Source organism: Aquarana catesbeiana, linkage group LG05 (genome assembly GCF_042186555.1).
Source record: "Aquarana catesbeiana isolate 2022-GZ linkage group LG05, ASM4218655v1, whole genome shotgun sequence".
Classification (NCBI taxonomy): domain Eukaryota; kingdom Metazoa; phylum Chordata; class Amphibia; order Anura; family Ranidae; genus Aquarana; species Aquarana catesbeiana.
The window spans coordinates 313,385,838-313,402,919 of NC_133328.1; the positions used below are offsets into that span (position 1 = coordinate 313,385,838).

A 17,082-nucleotide genomic window follows, 5' to 3' on the forward strand; every position below is an offset into this window, starting at 1 on the left:
TGATGATTGGGAATCGGCCCACACTGGTCTCTGTGCTAGGAGCACGCTGTGCAGTATACTTCCAGCACAAACACAGCTACTCATATACACGGCCCCACCGACACACTTCTGTGAGGCTGCATATATGTGTACAGTCGGTGGGAAGGGGTTTTATTTTTGTTTTTGGGTTTAATAGCACTGTAATTGAATAGCTTTCTTTTGACAATCTCTTGTAAAAGCATATTTTTGAATTTCAATCTTTGATTTTGAGGTTCTCGGGAAGTACAAGAAAAATTTAGGCACTTGGGTATTTATAAATGTGACAAAAAGGGGGCTCACACTTATTTCTAGCAAGTGTTTCACACATCTTATTGGGTGGCAGCTGTTTTTAATTTTTTTTTTTTTTTTTCACATGGCACACTGGTTTATCCATATACTTGGGTGTACATAACAATGGTGATACAGCATATCATTAAAATGGAACAGTTTGCTTAAAGTTATTGTAAAGGCAGAAGTTTTTTTTATCCTAATGCATTCTATGCATTAAGATAAAAAACTTAAGATAAAGCCTAGAAAAGGAAGGAGGATGACATGGAGAGGGACAGCAGAACGGAGCGGGACACGGAGGAAAACTGGAGTGGGACAGCAGCAGAACGGCGGGGGACAGCAGCAGAACGGCGGGGGACATCAGCAGAATGGCGGGGGACACGGAGGAAGAAAGGAGGGGGACAGCAGAACGGAGAGGGACACGGAGGAAGAAAGGAGTGGGGCAGCAGAACGTAGGGGGCATGGAGAGGGACTGGAGGAGGATGCGGGGACAGTCAGCGGTGATCGTGTGTGGGATCAAGTTACAAGCGCCGATCACCGCTGTATAGATTTCACTAAAGCAGCTGAAAGGGGGGGCTTGTAACTCCCCCACTCACCGATCACCGATGACTGTCCAGGTATCGGGCAAATGCTTGGTATCGGTGCCGATACCGATACTAGTATCGGTATTGGGACAATCCTAGTTGGAACCTATATTGTGTTTTTATAGGGACATAGACAGTAATACAACGTTTATTAGGGTTCTTTTGTATCTGCAACAAGAATGTCACACACCAAGATGCAAAATAATCTCCCTTTATTTAAATAGCCAGCAGGAACAAATTCTATTCTGAAATGTTTTGTGCTAGGCAAAGTGATTTCTTTTGAGAAAGTCCTGTGCCTAGAACAAAATATGTCAGAATAGAATTAGTTCCTGCTAGCTATTTTAAATTTAAAGGGAAGTTTATTTTGCACCTCAATGTGCGGCACTCCTATTGCTGATTCAATCGGTTGCTCAGTGGAGGTGCCAGCACCTGAGATGTGATTGTTTACAGTGGAGCTTGATCTCTCCTGGACTTGCACTTTTTTTCTGTTTGTTTGCATGATGTGATAAAATTTCACAGTAGAAGGCTCAGTAAAAATGAAGACTTATTACAGCATGATATTTCAAAGCGGTGACATTGGCTACCGCTGCTGTCAATCAAAGTCAGTTAGCCCATCGAGAGAGAGAGGGGGCAGGGCTAAACCTCAGCTCTGTGTCTGAATGGACACAGGGAGCTGCAGCTTGGCTTGGGTGCCCCCATGGTAAGCTGCTTGCTATGGGGGCACTCAACAGGAGGGAGGGGCCAGGAACACAGAAGAGGGACCCGAGAAGAGGAGGATCTGGGCTGCTCTGTGCAAAACCACTGTACAGAGGAGGTATAACATGTTTGGTATTTACAAAAAAAAACAAGACTTTACACTCACTTTAACTAAAATGAAGACTGCTTGCTGCTTATTTAGACTGGACCAGTTCTACTCCAAAAATTATTACGCACCAAGTATAAGTGGCACATCTGAATTGCATGTCTTATGTTCTATTTTGTCATGAATATGTTCAGCATTGAAGTCCAAGCATATATCGATGGAACTGATCCATGTTACTAGCAAATTCTGCCCTGCTACTTTCATTACCAGCCTGAAGTATTATTGGCCTTTGCATTTGCTTCACAACTAAGATTTTTTTAATTTCCATTTCAGACTTACAAAAGTCTGTGTTGTAAGTGTAACCTTGTAACCCACAATTCTGTCTGCCCAGAGAACCCGGAGGCAGGGCATATTGATATAATCAATAATTTGTGAAGCTGAAGAAATGCCACAACTTTCAATCTTTGTGAAGATGCAAGGAGTTTCTGAGGGACTGAATGGAAGTCCCCAGAATTGTAAATGAGTCTGGATAGCAAACCGTAGAAACCGCTGATACTTTGGATGAATAGGAACATGAAGGGGACTGCGTGTGTGCTCCTGATCCATGCTTGGGTCCTTTCCTCAGCTCCCGTGCACTTGCTCCTGATGAGTGGATGGAGCTTATTTTGATGCATCCATCTCATATTCATGATTCTAGGTGGTTTTTATACCTAATATAATGTTATGCCTACTCCATTTGGGGGACTGTGATGTATAATATTTACTTCCTGCGTCATGTTGGTGACTATCCTCAATATGTATGTTGATACTTGTATGTTGTTGTATGTATGTTGTATTTTATATGCCAGTGTGCTATTATGCGTTTATATGGGTTGATCCATGCCCTATCTTTGGTCTAATAAAGAATACAATTTTTTACATATGTATATGGTTTTGTCTGGCTCTACCCCACGCACCTCATCTAAAGTCCCCCCCCCACCTTTTTTGCAAAAGCAACCAGGGATGGAGGCACAATATTCCCTGTTGCGTCTCATTTAAATTCCCAAATATTCCCTTTTTTCTTTGATAAGTGTAACGTTGAGGCATGTTATTCTATTTGTCCATGCACATGTAGGCTGTTATCCTGCATTTTTTGGCTGGGGCGTTTTCTGGTTGGAAAAAACCCCAGAACTAGCGGATTTTGAGAGGAGTTTTTAAGCTGTAAAAATGGTCTAACGCCGGTAAACATGGTAAAATGCGGCTTTAGCATAGCTTCGGTTTTCTCGCTAAAAACGGGGAAAAACTTGGCAAAACACTAATGCCGCGTACACACGGTCGGACTTTTCGTCTACAAAAGTCCGACAGCCTGTCCGACAGACTTCCGGCGGACTTTCGGCGGACTTGCAGCAGACTTTCTAACGAACGGACTTGCCTACACACGACCACACAAAAGTCCGACGGATTCGTACGTGATGACGTACACCGGACTAAAATAAGGAAGTTCATAGCCAGTAGCCAATAGCTGCCCTAGCATGGGTTTTTGTCCGTCGGACTAGCACACAGACGAGCGGATTTCGGGGTCCGTCGTAGTTACGACGTAAAGATTTGAAGCATGTTTCAAATCTAAAGTCCGTCGGATTTGAGGCTGAAAAAGTCTGCTGAAAGTCCGGAGAAGCCCACACACGATCGGATTACCAGCCAGCTTTAGTCCGTCGGCGTCCGTTGGACTTTTGTAGACGAAAAGTCCGACCGTGTGTACGCGGCATAATGCAAAAAAAACCAGAAAAACTCACGTTTTAATGCAGCAACACTACTAGCGTTTTTATGACGTCCAGTGTGCATGAGGTCTAAAAGTGCTATTAAATGTAAATGTGAATACAGATAACACTAGTCTGCTTTTGTTCCAGATACCCCTGATGAACAGTCAAGAGTTCCGCCCCTTCTTGAGGCTATAAGCAAGATGTGGAATCATGTACAGCAATGCCTTGTATTCGTTGTGGCTGTCCTGTGTATGATGTGGCAACACTTTAAAGCCCTAATTTCCTTGTGGTATGCACTTCATAAATGTACTGTTTCCACATAATACTCTTTCATAACTATTTTCAGTATTTTTTCTGATTATTTGTAGGTGTAGCATTCCATGTCAGGGACCTTTTAAAAAAAGAAGTAAGTGTTCATTTTCTTTTTAGGATACATGCATTCAAAAGGGTACAGGAATACAGGAAATCATATTGTTCTTCTTTTTTTTTTTTTCCTTTACATTCAGGAAACTTGAGCGTGAATGCAGAAGTTGATTTACTGTCTTATTGTTCTAAACAATGGAAAGGGGAAGCACCAAATGTCACATACATGAGGAAGGTAAATATTGGACTTTTCATATTCTGATGCAAAATGCAGCAGCAAGGCAGAATGAGCCTTCTCATTTATTGGCTGGAGGACATTCATCATCATTTAGTTCTTTCATCCCTGGCCTTAGTGTCATTGGCTCACACCATTTGTTCACTGGATTTCTTTTTTTTCAGTCATGAATCAAATGCAAGCAATAGCTAGGGTGGTCTGCAAAAACAGCCTGACTAGGAATACTCTCTCCTCTGGGTGGACATTCACCCATCAGGTCATTTTGATATTTACATAACTCCTCCCAGAAACCATAATACAGCTTGCATCAAGAGACATACTGAAGCAGAATGCTGTGCTATGCAATGCAGGCAGATTCTGGCAGGTAAGAGCGGCAGCAAGGTGCGGTGCATAGCTTCCTGAAAACATCACAACACCTTGCCTTAGTACACCTCACAACAGCCTTCAGCCCTGATGCAAGCAGTTGGCTGGCTGGTATAGGAGGAGTTATGCATATATCAAAGTGGCAGTCTGGAGAAGTAGGTGTTGCTAGGCAGTCTTCCCTTGCATGCAGAACACCCTAGATAGTGCCCACATTGATGCTGAGCTTTCTTGATTGGCAACATGAATAAATGAAACAGGAAGGTCAGGGTCAGCCATTCTGGAGAGGAAAGGGCTATATAATACGCAATGTCTTTCAGCTAGATAGTGAGGCAGACTCAATCTGACTTGCTTCCACTCCCTGGCAGAATACTCCTCCAAAATAATAAGCACTGGAATGCTAAATGATCACAATAAAGTAGAAAACATTTCTAAAAGCAGCAGGAAAAGTCCCTAAAATCAGCTAATTCTGAACATCAAGAAGAGGTTAGCACAGTACAGTTAGCACCTCTTTCCAACGCCATACTAACACTGTTATCTTACCAAAGTGCTTCCAAATAGGTTGCCAATGCTGAGCTTCTTGTTTTGTATACCCAGCATACAATGCATAAAGCAGGGAGCTGCAGTGTATCAAAGTCACAAAAAGCTGCTTTAGACGGCAAAAGTTGGTAAAAACTACACTGTGATGTGCATGCGATTAGTGCAATTTGGAATACAGCATTACTTTTTTGAACAGTGTGAATGTATCTATCCATTATTATTTTTTATACAATAGAGGCAAGACATCCTCCTTTACACAGGGAACCCCAAACAAAGCTGGGATTCCTCCAGACAGTGAAATATGCAAGTATTACACAACATACTGTAGCTTCTTTAAAAAAAGATTGTCAATACAAATGATGTAGTCCCATTCAGTAGCTGTCAGCTTTCAGAGGAAGGAAAGCTCTGAGAGCCCTAAAAATTGCAGGAGTTTAGAAAAGTGTCTTTGAACACCAAGGCTGTGTCATATATTTGAGTAGGCAACAAGGATATACTGTAGTTCTTTTTGTTGTGCAACATATCCTTGCTCAAAAGCAGTAATGTTATGTTCCTTTTAACAATCATCACTCTTGTCAAAAGAAGTCATTTTGATTCAAAGTAATGCATAATGCAAGCTATTCCCTTTACATCACATGTGTCAAACACAAGGCCTTGGGGCTGAATCCGGCCCTCCAGGTCATATCTTTTGGCCCACACACCACAAAGCTGCAGAAACCCCCTCATTGTTGCCCCCGCCTTGTCTCAGTATTCAGCAGCAGAAAGGAGGACAGAACTCCTCTACCAGATCCTGCGCTTCTCAATGCAGCCACAGAGAGGCTCGTATCAGCTCCTCCTACAAATCCTGTGCCTCTCTGTGCAGTGGCAGTACCCCGTCCTTTCTGCCTCTCCTAACCTCAACATTCAGCTGACTCCAGCCCTCCTCTGGTCCTCCTCCAGTCCCTGCACTTTCTGCCTCCTAGCTCCACCCCTAGCTTCTACCTGGCATTGACACAAGGTAAGGGGGTGCACTGTGATGTAAGGGAGAGTGGGGGACTCTTGACTTCTGATGGTGGAGGGGGCTCTTGACATCTGATGTAAGGAGGGGTGCTCTGGAAATTTAGTCTTTATGGATACAACTAGCCCTTTAAGGGGAACTACAATAGTGATGCGGCCCGCAATGAAATGGAGTTTGACACCCCTGCTTTACATATATAGGACTGATCACCAAAATGAAATTAACTTTTGTCATGCAGCATCAGGATTTTACTACACTGGTATCACTTTGCAGGAGAAAGTGCATTAGGGTGTGTATAGTCAAAACTATTTTTTTTTTTTTTTTGAAATATATATAGCAGGATTAAGCTGACCGTTCCTGCTGAACTGGCCAAAATTTGATTAGTGTTTGGTCCTGTTGGCCTTCTCCCATCCAAAATTCTTCAATTAAAAATTCAGAGCAGTGGGGTGGAAAATTATACAATAGCCCAGCCCCGTATAGCGTGGATGGAGGAATCTGATTTTTTTTTTTGTTCAGCCATTAGGCTGAACTAAAAATATCTAACACTGTATGGCCAGCTTTAGTACCCCTGTCAAGTTTGTATGCCTGTGCCTCTGCTAGGCAGATTCTCCTTTTCTGTTTGTATTGATGACCATTAGCAGATATCACATTTACTCTATACTGACATCCACATGTCCTCGGGTATCTATTCTGCAAATAGTGTCCTCTCTGCACTGCCATGATTCTTGAATCATTTTAGGACGGATTCACATATACATCGTTCTCCCCAGGTCTATTGTCTGTATAGCATGATTGGGTATGATAGAACTGTGTACATGTGAGTGTGGTGTCCGATGCATTTTTTTCTCCAGACAACGGTGTCTTTTTTATTGGTGATGGTGGGTGGTTCCTTTCTTTTATGAGAGACATTCCAATTGACACTACTGAAGTCGCTGCAAATTCAGAAAGGGTTCCTGCACTACTTTGATCTGACTTTGACACAACTTCAATGCCAGAGAGTGTAAAAGTCTTATCAAAGTCATTTCAAAGTCGTATCAAACTTGGACTCCAAAGTTGCACTGAAAATCGTGCAACTTTGGAGTTGAAAGGAGCCTTAAGCCTCATACACACGATCGGATTTTCCACAGACAAAACCTCAGACTTTTGTCCGAAGGCGTGTGCCTGGATTTTGTCTGGCATACAAACAGCAAGGAATTGTCAGCCAACAAACACGAACGTAGTGACGTACTACGTGGTTTTTCAGCTCTTTGGGTCCTTCTGCTAATTTCATGTTAGTAGAAGTTTGGTGAGTGTTGAGTCACGCTTTTCATTTAGCACTTTTCAGTTTGCCTTGCGTCCTTGCTTCCGAGCATGCGTGTTTGTACTTTGGACTTTTGTCCAATGGACTTATGTACACACGATCGGAAAATCCGACAACAGACCATTGTCCAGGGAAAATTTTAAAGCCTGCCATCCAACATTTGACCGTGGAAAATCCAACAACAATTATCCGATGGAGCATTCAAATGATCAGATTTTCCGCCAACAGCCTGTCATCACGCAATTCCCTTTGAAAAATCCGATCATGTGTACACGGCTTAAGGCCCCTTTCACACTTGTGCGAACTGTCCTACGATTTGGGACTGCAAAGTCGCATGACAAGTCGTTCACCATGATTTCGAATGACTACCATTCATATTAGTATAACTTCAAGTCCTGTCGACTTCAAAGTAGTCCCTGTACTACTTTGGTCCAACTTTGATCCTACTTGAGGCCATTGAATATCACCGAAATCTGATCACTATATTAACTGATCCGACTTAGGCATGCGACTTGTGCTCTGATGATCCTGAAGGGTAACTCCACGCCAAATTTTAATAAAAAACCAGCATGGGTTCCCCCTCCAAAAGCATACCAGGCCCTTCAGTCTGGTATTGATTTTAAAGGGAACCCCCAACCCAAAAAAACTTGCGTGGGGTCTCTCCCAAAATCCATACCAGACCCTTATCCAAGCACACAGCCCGGCAGGTCAGGAAAGGGGATGGGGACAAGCGAGCACCCCCCCTCCCCTGAACCATACCAGGCCGTATGCTTTTAAGACGGGGTGGCTGCTTTGAGGCAGGGGGGGCCCTGCGCCCCCCCACCCCAAAGCACCTTGTCCCCATGTTGATGAGGACAAGGGCCTTCTTCCCGACAACCCTGGCCGTTGGTTGTCGGGGTCTGCAGGCGTGGAGCTTATCGAAATCTGGAAGCCCCCTTTAACAAAGGGGCCTCAGATCCTGGCCCCCCACCCTATGTGAATGAGTATCGGGTACATTGTACCACTACCCATTCACCTAAAAAAAAAGTGTCAAAAATAAAACACAGTACACAGGTTTTTAAAGTAATTTATTAGGCAGCTCCGGGGTCTCTTCCGACTCCTTCTCCCTCTTTTGGATACGTCTTCTGCCTACTCCGCTGACTTCTGCCTCTGTCGGTTCTTCTCCTCTCTCTGCTGATCTCTTCTAGCCCTCTCCGATTCTTCTCCCTCTGTCCGCTGTCTTCTGCCTCTGCCGGGTCTTCTCTGCTGTCTTCTTGCTCTTTTGCCCAATCTTCTCCGCTGTCTTCTCCCTCTGTTCTTCTTCTGATTTTGACTTTGCGCCTTCTCCCACTCTAATGCTGGGTACGCGATGTGCCACTACTTATATTGGCATGGGGTTGGGTCACCGGAGTCCTGCCCCTTATGACGTCACCGCCCGAAGCATGATGGGTGGTGATGTCATAAGGGGCGGGCCTCTGGTGACCCCGCCCCATGCCAGTATAAGTAGTGGCACACCGCGCACCCAGCATTAGAGTGGGAGAAAGAGCGTTGAGTCAACATTGGGAGAAGACAGCGGAGAAGACCGTGCAAAAGAGTGAGAAGACCCGGCAGAGGGAGAAGAACCGGAGAGGGCTAGAAGACATCAGCAGAGAAGACCCGGAGAGGGGAGAAGAACCAGCAGAGGCAGAAGACATCAGCAGAGGAAGCAGAAGACGTCGCCAGAAGAGGGAGAAGAGCCGGAGAGGGGTGAAGAAGTCGGAAGAGACCCCGGAGCGGCCTAATAAATCACTTTAAAAACCTGTGTTTTATTTTTGACACTTTTATTTTTAGGTGAATAGGTAGGGGCACAATGTACCCAATACTCATTCACATAGGGTGGGGGGCCGGGATCTGGGGACCCCCTTGTTAAAGGGGGCTTCCAGATTCCGATAAGCTCTCCGCCCGCAGACCCTGACAACCAAAGGCAAGGGTTGTCGGGAGAAGGCCCTTGTCCTCATCAACATGGGGACAAGGTGCTTTGGGGTGGGGACCCCCCTGCCTCAAAGCACTCAGCCCCCCCATGTTGAGGGCATACGGCCTGGTACGATTCAGGAGGGGGGGTGTTCGCTCATCCCCACCCCCTTTCCTGACCTGCCTGGCTGTGTGCTCGGATAAGGGTCTGGTATGGATTTTGGGGGGACCCCCACGCAATCTTTTCGGTGAGGGGGTTCCCCTTAAAATCAATACCAGTCTAGGGCATGGTATGCTCTTGGAGGGGTAACCCATGCCATTTTTTAAGGCACTGTAAGATATTTCATGAGTACAGGTGACTAGTTTGTCCCATATACTGTAGAATACAAGCTAGGAAAGGATGTTGACTCCAGCAAACAACTGTTTTGCATGCTCCCAGTGTACTGGTACTGCACAGACTGTTCTAAGGCAGTGTTTCTCAACTTTTTATGTAAATTTTTAAGCTATTAGGTTTACATTGCAGCAGCATCCACACATGTAAGACTCCCAACATTAGAGGTGATTTATTCTTTCAAAGCAAATACACTTTTGCTATTAGTGCTAGTATTCCAGCATTTCTTCGTCCTCATTTTCTCTCCCCCATGCAGCTAATGTAACCCCCATTGCTGACAGAGAGGGACGGGGATGGGGGTCAAACAAGGATTCTGTGCAGGTGCCTAATGTGCTCCCTATCAACCAATGATATCAGCGGTTGTTAGGATGCTGGCGGCTGGCCTGCACAGTGCCCAAGGTTGTACAGTTGCACAATGAAAACCTGTGGCTTTGTGTAATAAAAAAAGCAGGTTTGATCCACCACTGGCTTGTATGCAATTTTTGGACAATTTGGGGCAATTTTTAGGTATTTTGCCAAGGCACCCTGGTTGAAAAAGGCTGTTCTAAGGCAACATACTGGGAATTAGAGAATTTCTTCTTAAAGAGGAGCTCCAGTCTGGGGGGAAAAAAAATAAAAATCAGCAGCTACAAGTACTGTACTTTAATATGACACTAACCTGCCCATGGATCCCGTGATGTCGGCGCCCATGAGCCGATTCATTAATTGGCTTCGGGTGCAGGCACAACTGTTGTTAGTAAGGAAAACCAGATGTGAAGCCTTCAGGCATCACAGCTGGTTTCCTACTGCGTATGCGCGAGTCACACTGCGCTTTCTGAATGGTCCCGCTGTCTTCTGGGACCGGTGTGTGTCCCAGAAGAAAGCGGGGGGGAAGGAGGAGGTGCCGGAAATGCTTGTAGATTGCCGCAGCGATCTTACCCGGACGTGAGAGTGGGTACCTGTCAAAAGCAAATACCCACTCCCCCCAAAAAAGTGCCAAATGTGGCAGTTGAGGGTGCAAATAGCGGGAAGCAGAGCTTCTCCTTTTGGGTGGCGCTTCGCTTTAAAGAAGGTGTCATAAAAACATGCAAAACACTTGTGTTATTCCAAGTGCATATAACAGTTTGCCCAGTTAGGAAATAAAAACCCCTGTTTATGGGTGTTTCTCATTTGGGAGCTACAGCATAGCACTTGTAGCCTCTCTTTGTACTAGATGTGTGGAAAAGGAACCCTTGTATACAGTGAAAGAATGGACACCTACCAAATACAGTAATCCCTGCAGTATCTATGACGGTGACTGTGTATCTATGGCTTCTCATCTTCTGTTTGCCTGTCACTCACCGCCTGTTCTCATCTGCCAGCACTGATGTGTCCCCACCCTCTCTTCTCAGTCAGCCACATCTAAATTGTTACTGGTCTCCCACTGAGTAGCATGATCGGAAAGCAGTGGGGGGAATGAGAGGGTTGGGCAAGCCGCCCACCGTGCTAGCTCAGCATCCACAGCACCGATCAAAACCTGACAAAGTGCTGCATGCACAGTATGAACAACAAATCTTTCTGATGATATTCCTTCTTTAAGTTGGTCATTCACTCACAGTATTTACAATTCTATAACATTAACATTTTACTATTACATATTTAAGAATATGCCAAACCATGAGATGTGAATTCCTTACTCAGGTTTGGTATCACCATATGCTTTAGTTTAAAAATTAAACTTAATAATTATATATTATTGATATATATCACTTTTGTCAACAGACATATGAAGACTTGTACTGGAACTATCATATCAAAACTTTGCAGTATGTAAAACAGGACAATTACTGTGTTCTTCGAGCTGTCATGTTCCAGGTTTTTAGTCAAGGAATGCCTTTTCCTGGATGGATGAAAGAAAAAGATATCCTAAAGGTATTTCTGCTTCAGTATTTTTATGAAACAAATTAAATCTTTTACATATCATACCATGGATTGACTGTCTTTTTTTCCATACATTTCAATAAGAACAATAACTTAGCCAAGTAAACATGTTCGTATCAGCCTAACAACTTTGTTTTGTATACAAAGGTGTCAGAACCTGGTCATACACAGAGGAATAGAAACTGGTGGTGGTGGGCAAGGGGGATAAGGTTTTGTCCAACTTACAATGGTTCGTTAAGAAAAGCTTGGTGTATTCATCTCTGTCACATGGGTATCGAGGCGGTGTCACCCCCCTGGAGCCAGGATCAACCACATCAGATCCTGTGGTTCAAAGATATCTGATACTTGTGTTGTCTAGAGATGGGTAAAACCAATTCATTCAAGATTCCTAGGTCCACAGAAATTTGTCATGACATGTAGGTAGATGGGTGGAACCATGGAGCACTGTGAGGGACACAGGAGATCAACACTTCCAGAAGGGTCAGAAGAGAATTCATCTAGCGAGACCCCTTTTATACCCATTTTCAGACATGAATTACTTTAATGGAGCAGCATAGTGGTGTGGGTAGGCAGGAATGGTAAGTACAGTACATACTTTCTGCTTTAGGCCTGTTTCACGCCAGTGTGTTTTTAGATGCGACTTGATTTGCATAGAATCACATGACAAGGGAAATCACATTGTTTTCAATGGTGTCCGTTCACATCAATGTGACTCAGAATGGTGCGATTGTGGACAAGGTTCCTGTACTACTTTGGTGCAATTTTGGCCTTATACAAACCTTATCAAAATTGCATCCAAGTAGCACTACATAATAGGTTGGATCAAAATCGTATCGCAGCATTGTGAACCTAGCCTTACAGGCACAATTTGAAGCAGAGACTTTAGACAGTGGGTGGGGGGGGGGGGCTTGTGGCACCCAATATTCGTCTTGTTTGCTATGGCTCTTATAGCCATGATTCTGCATGCAGTCACCATTATTATGACGCTGTCTATATCTGTGTACCTAGGGCAGTTGGATCTATTTCTGGCAATCCTTTGGACAGCAGTCTATATCTTGGTCCTTTCAAAATATGTTTAGTTTAGTATGGAGGAGAACAGTGTGGCAAGTTTGAAACAATTTTATTTGTTTATTATTTGCATAGCTTCCTGAAAAGCTTCTATATTCTCAAGGATGTAATTGGATACAACAGTTTAGTTTTGGACATGAGAAGTATGCAGGTCCAAAGGTCTATGGAAAACTGCGAAGCTATCTAGAAATCTTCAAAAACCAGGTAAACACACTTTTTAAAACTTGACTTAATTGATATGCAGTAATTACTACTTTATGTCTAATGACTGTATAAATAACTAGAAAAGGTACAATTTCTGGGGAAATTGTGAAAGTGTTCTTGCCTCTACAACTGGAGTGGGCGGAGTAACTGGGTGGGGTGGAGTGGCTTGAGTAACTGTGAAAAGTGTTAAAAAGCTTAATATTTTAAAAAGTATAAATAGTAGTAAAAAAGTTCCATCATTCGCTGAAAGAGCTGAACATTTTTTTCAAAAGTAATTTTTTTTTTCAAAAATGAATTTTTTTTAATCAAAAATGATTTTTTTTTCTTCAAAAATGATTTTTTTTTTCAAAAGTAATTTTTTTTTTCAAAGGTAATTTTTTTTTTCAAAAATGAATTTTTTTATTTCAAAAATAATTTTTTTTTTCAAATATATTTTTTTTTCAAAAATGAATTTTTTTATTTCAAAAATAATTTTTTTTTTCAAATATATTTTTTTTTCAAAAATAATTTTTTTTTTAAAAGAAATTTTTTTTTCAAAAATAATTTTTTTTTTTCAAAAATAATTTTTTTTTTCAAAAATAATTTTTTTTTTTCAAAAATATTTTTTTTTTTTCAAAAATGATTTTTTTTTTTTCAAAAATATTTTTTTTTTTACATGGGGCGGTCATAATGTTTTGGCTGATCATGGGGTGGTCATAATGTTTTGGTTGATCATGGGGTTGTCAGCTTTTGTCACCTCCCACTCTAGTTTTGAACATTTCGCCATTCATTCCTATGGGACCAATTTCGCTGCAAAAACATCATTTCGTGGACCATTCGGCGAAATATTCCACAAAGTGATAACACACCAATCGGGAACAATCCGCTCGTTTCGGTATATTACTTGTCTCTGTAGTGTAAAAACTGTGGGAGGAGTCTACAAGCATTATCAAGTCTAGCAGATGAAGTCACATGCATTTGGGGGGTCTCAGCATCTTGTGTTTACAACCACTGTTTCCTAGCAACGCTCATGCCCTGTTTATGCTTCACAAATATTACTTCATCAAAACTGCCCCATCAGAATTACCCCATCAAAACTGCCCCATCAGAATTACCCCATCAAAACTGCCCCATCATATTCCTCTATTATAAATCAGTACATGGTGTGTCTGTCCCCTCCCCCGGGCTCTGTAATCAGAGCTGAGATGCTCCAGCCACCTCCCCCCTGTGTATAACAGAAGCTTTGGTAACCATGGCAACAAAACAAACACTAACAGTACACTCTGATTAATGGCTAAAATTTCCTGAAATTACCTCTAAACAAATGGCCGTATTTTAAAAACTATACATCCTACAGCGAAGATCTTTATATTGTGAGAATCACAAGACCCAGACCTAGATTTTGATGTATAGTATGTCTGTAAAAAATTAAAAATGAAGGCACAGTCGCAGTTTAGAAATTGCCCTTCAAATTTGGAGGGGGCTAGAGTGTAGTTTCAATGAATGTCAATGGACGGCGTGAGTTACAAACAAATGGTCATATTGTGAAAACTATCAGGACTATGGCTTAGCCGTGGACATGTTTAGTGGCAGCAGGGATAGCTGAACGTTTTGATATAAGATTTGTGTAGGTGGGCTTGAAAATGAGGGAGTGGCGGCAGTTTAGAAATCATGTTCTGATTTTTCAGCTTTTGTCATCTCCCACTCTAGTTTCCCCATTCATTCCTATGGGACCAATTTCGCCGCAAAAATGACGATATTTCGTGAACCATTTGGCGAAACGTTCCACAAAGTAATAGCACACCATTCAGGAACAATCCGCACGTTTTGGTATATTACTTGTCTATGTAGTGTAAAAACTGTGGGAGGAGTTAGGGTGGTAAATTTGGCTATAATAATAAGAATAATATATATGTGAGATAACAGTAAGTGGTCTTGCTATGCAAGAACACTTAACAAACAGTTTAAATAATACTAAAATGTTTATTAAGTGTTCTTGCATAGCAAGACCACTTACTGTTATCTCACATATATATTCTTATTATTATTATAGCCAAATTTACCACCCTAACTCCTCCCACAGTTTTTACACTACATAGACAAGTAATATACCGAAACGTGCGGATTGTTCCCGAATGGTGTGCTATTACTTTGTGGAACGTTTCGCCGAATGGTTCACGAAATATCGTCGTTTTTGCGGCGAAATTGGTCCCATAGGAATGAATGGGGAAACTAGAGTGGGAGATGACAAAAGCTGGAAAATCAGAACATGATTTCTAAACTGCCGCCACTCCCTCATTTTCAAGCCCACCTACACAAATCTTATATCAAAACGTTCAGCTATCCCTGCTGCCACTAAATATGTCCACGGCTAAGCCATAGTCCTGATAGTTTTCACAATATGACCATTTGTTTGCAACTCACGCCGTCCATTGACATTCATTGAAACTACACTCTAGCCCCTTCAAATTTGAAGGGCAATTTCTAAACTGCGACCGTGCCTTCAATTTTAATATTTCAGAGACATACTATGTATCAAAATCTAGGTCTGGGTCTTGTGATTCTCACAATATAAAGATCTTCGCTGTAGGATGTATAGTTTTTAAAATACGGCCATTTGTTTAGAGGTCATTTCAGGAAATTTTAGCCATTAATCAGAGTGTACTGTTAGTGTTTGTTTTGTTGCCATGGTTACCAAAGCTTCTGTTATACACAGGGGGGAAGGTGGCTGGAGCATCTCAGCTGATTACAGAGCCCGGGGGAGGGGACAGACACACCATGTACTGATTTATAATAGAGGAATATGATGGGGCAGTTTTGATGGGGTAATTCTGATGGGGCAGTTTTGATGAAGCAGTATTTGGGAAGCATAAACAGGGCATGAGCGTTGCTAGGAAACAGTGGTTGTAAACACAAGATGCTGAGACACTCCAAATGCATGTGACTTCATCTGCTAGACTTGATAATGCTTGTAGACTCCTCCCACAGTTTTCACACTACAGAGACAAATAATATACCGAAACGAGCGGATTGTTCCCGATTGGTGTGTTATTACTTTGTGGAATGTTTTGCCGAATGGTCCACGAAATGACGTTTTTGCGGCGAAATTGGTCCCATAGGAATGAATGGCGAAATGTTCAAAACTAGAGTGGGAAGTGACAAAAGCTGACAACCCCATGATCAGCCAAAACATTATGACCACCCCATGATCAGCCAAAACATTATGACCGCCCCATGTAAAAAAAAAAATATTTTTGAAAAAAAAAAAAAATTTTTGAAAAAAGTAAAAAAATAATTTTTGAAAAAAAAAAAATCATTTTTGAAAAAAAAATATATATATTTTTGAAAAAAAAAATATTTTTTAGAAAAAATTATTTTTGAAAAAAAAAAATATTTTTGAAAAAAAAATTTCTTTTAAAAAAAAAATTACTTTTGAAAAAAAAAATCATTTTTGAAGAAAAAAAAATCATTTTTGATTAAAAAAAATTCATTTTTGATTAAAAAAAATTCATTTTTGAAAAAAAAAATTACTTTTGAAAAAAATGTTCAGCTCTTTCAGCGAATGATGGAACTTTTTTACTACTATTTATACTTTTTAAAATATTAAGCTTTTTAACACTTTTCACAGTTACTCAAGCCACTCCACCCCACCCAGTTACTCCGCCCACTCCAGTTGTAGAGGCAAGAACACTTTCACAATTTCCCCAGAAATTGTACCTTTTCTAGTTGAATAAATTGTGCAAAGAGCTGTACAAAATGCAGTAAATAGAAACTAAACAGACTGCCTTATACTAAAGTCAGATAAGTGACTGGTGCCATTTGCCCTATTGAATACATCTGTTGCCCATATTCGAGTCTGTTTAGGGCCGCAAAAACAAACAGAAAAGGTGTGCGCCCGTTTACATCTTCCCATATCTGAGTCTAAACAAATGTTTACAGATCGCTTGCTGACATGGAATGCAGGACATCCATGTAAAAGGGCCCTAAGTATTCTATGCCTCTTTAGGCTGTTTTCGATTGGAAAACAAAAAAACAAGCCACACAGCAGAAATCAGAGCTTAATGCTATACATTACAATAACATGGAAACTCTTGCGTATCAGTTCTGTTTTAGACAACAAATAATATAGGGCTTAATTTACTAAAACTGGAGAGTGCAAAATCTGGTGCAGTTCTACAAAGAAAACAATCAGCTTCCAGGTTTTACTCTCAAAGCTTAATTGAACAAGCTGAAGTTAGAAGCTGATTGGCTACCATGCACAGCTGCACCAGATTTTGCACTTTCCAGTTTTAGCCTAGGTTCACATTGAAGCGATTTGGCATGCGATCAGGGTTGCCACCTCATCCCTTTAAACCCGAACACATATTAATTATACAGGTTCTGTGGATG

At 41.8% G+C, this 17,082-nt stretch overlaps 1 protein-coding gene across 2 annotated transcripts in view; it reads left to right on the forward strand.

The window, feature by feature from the left end:
* The window catches only part of OTULINL (OTU deubiquitinase with linear linkage specificity like), a 139,356-nt gene that overhangs the window by 85,708 nt on the left and 36,566 nt on the right, over positions 1-17,082 (forward strand). The window contains exons 2-6 of one of the 2 annotated variants that reach the window (XM_073630846.1): positions 3,579-3,720; positions 3,806-3,837; positions 3,938-4,029; positions 11,284-11,433; positions 12,586-12,714. In XM_073630846.1, the coding sequence (XP_073486947.1) occupies positions 3,579-3,720; positions 3,806-3,837; positions 3,938-4,029; positions 11,284-11,433; positions 12,586-12,714 (545 nt within the window). Of the gene's footprint in view, positions 1-3,578; positions 3,721-3,799; positions 3,838-3,937; positions 4,030-11,283; positions 11,434-12,585; positions 12,715-17,082 lie in introns of both variants that reach the window. The other variant, XM_073630845.1, reaches the window with a different exon arrangement.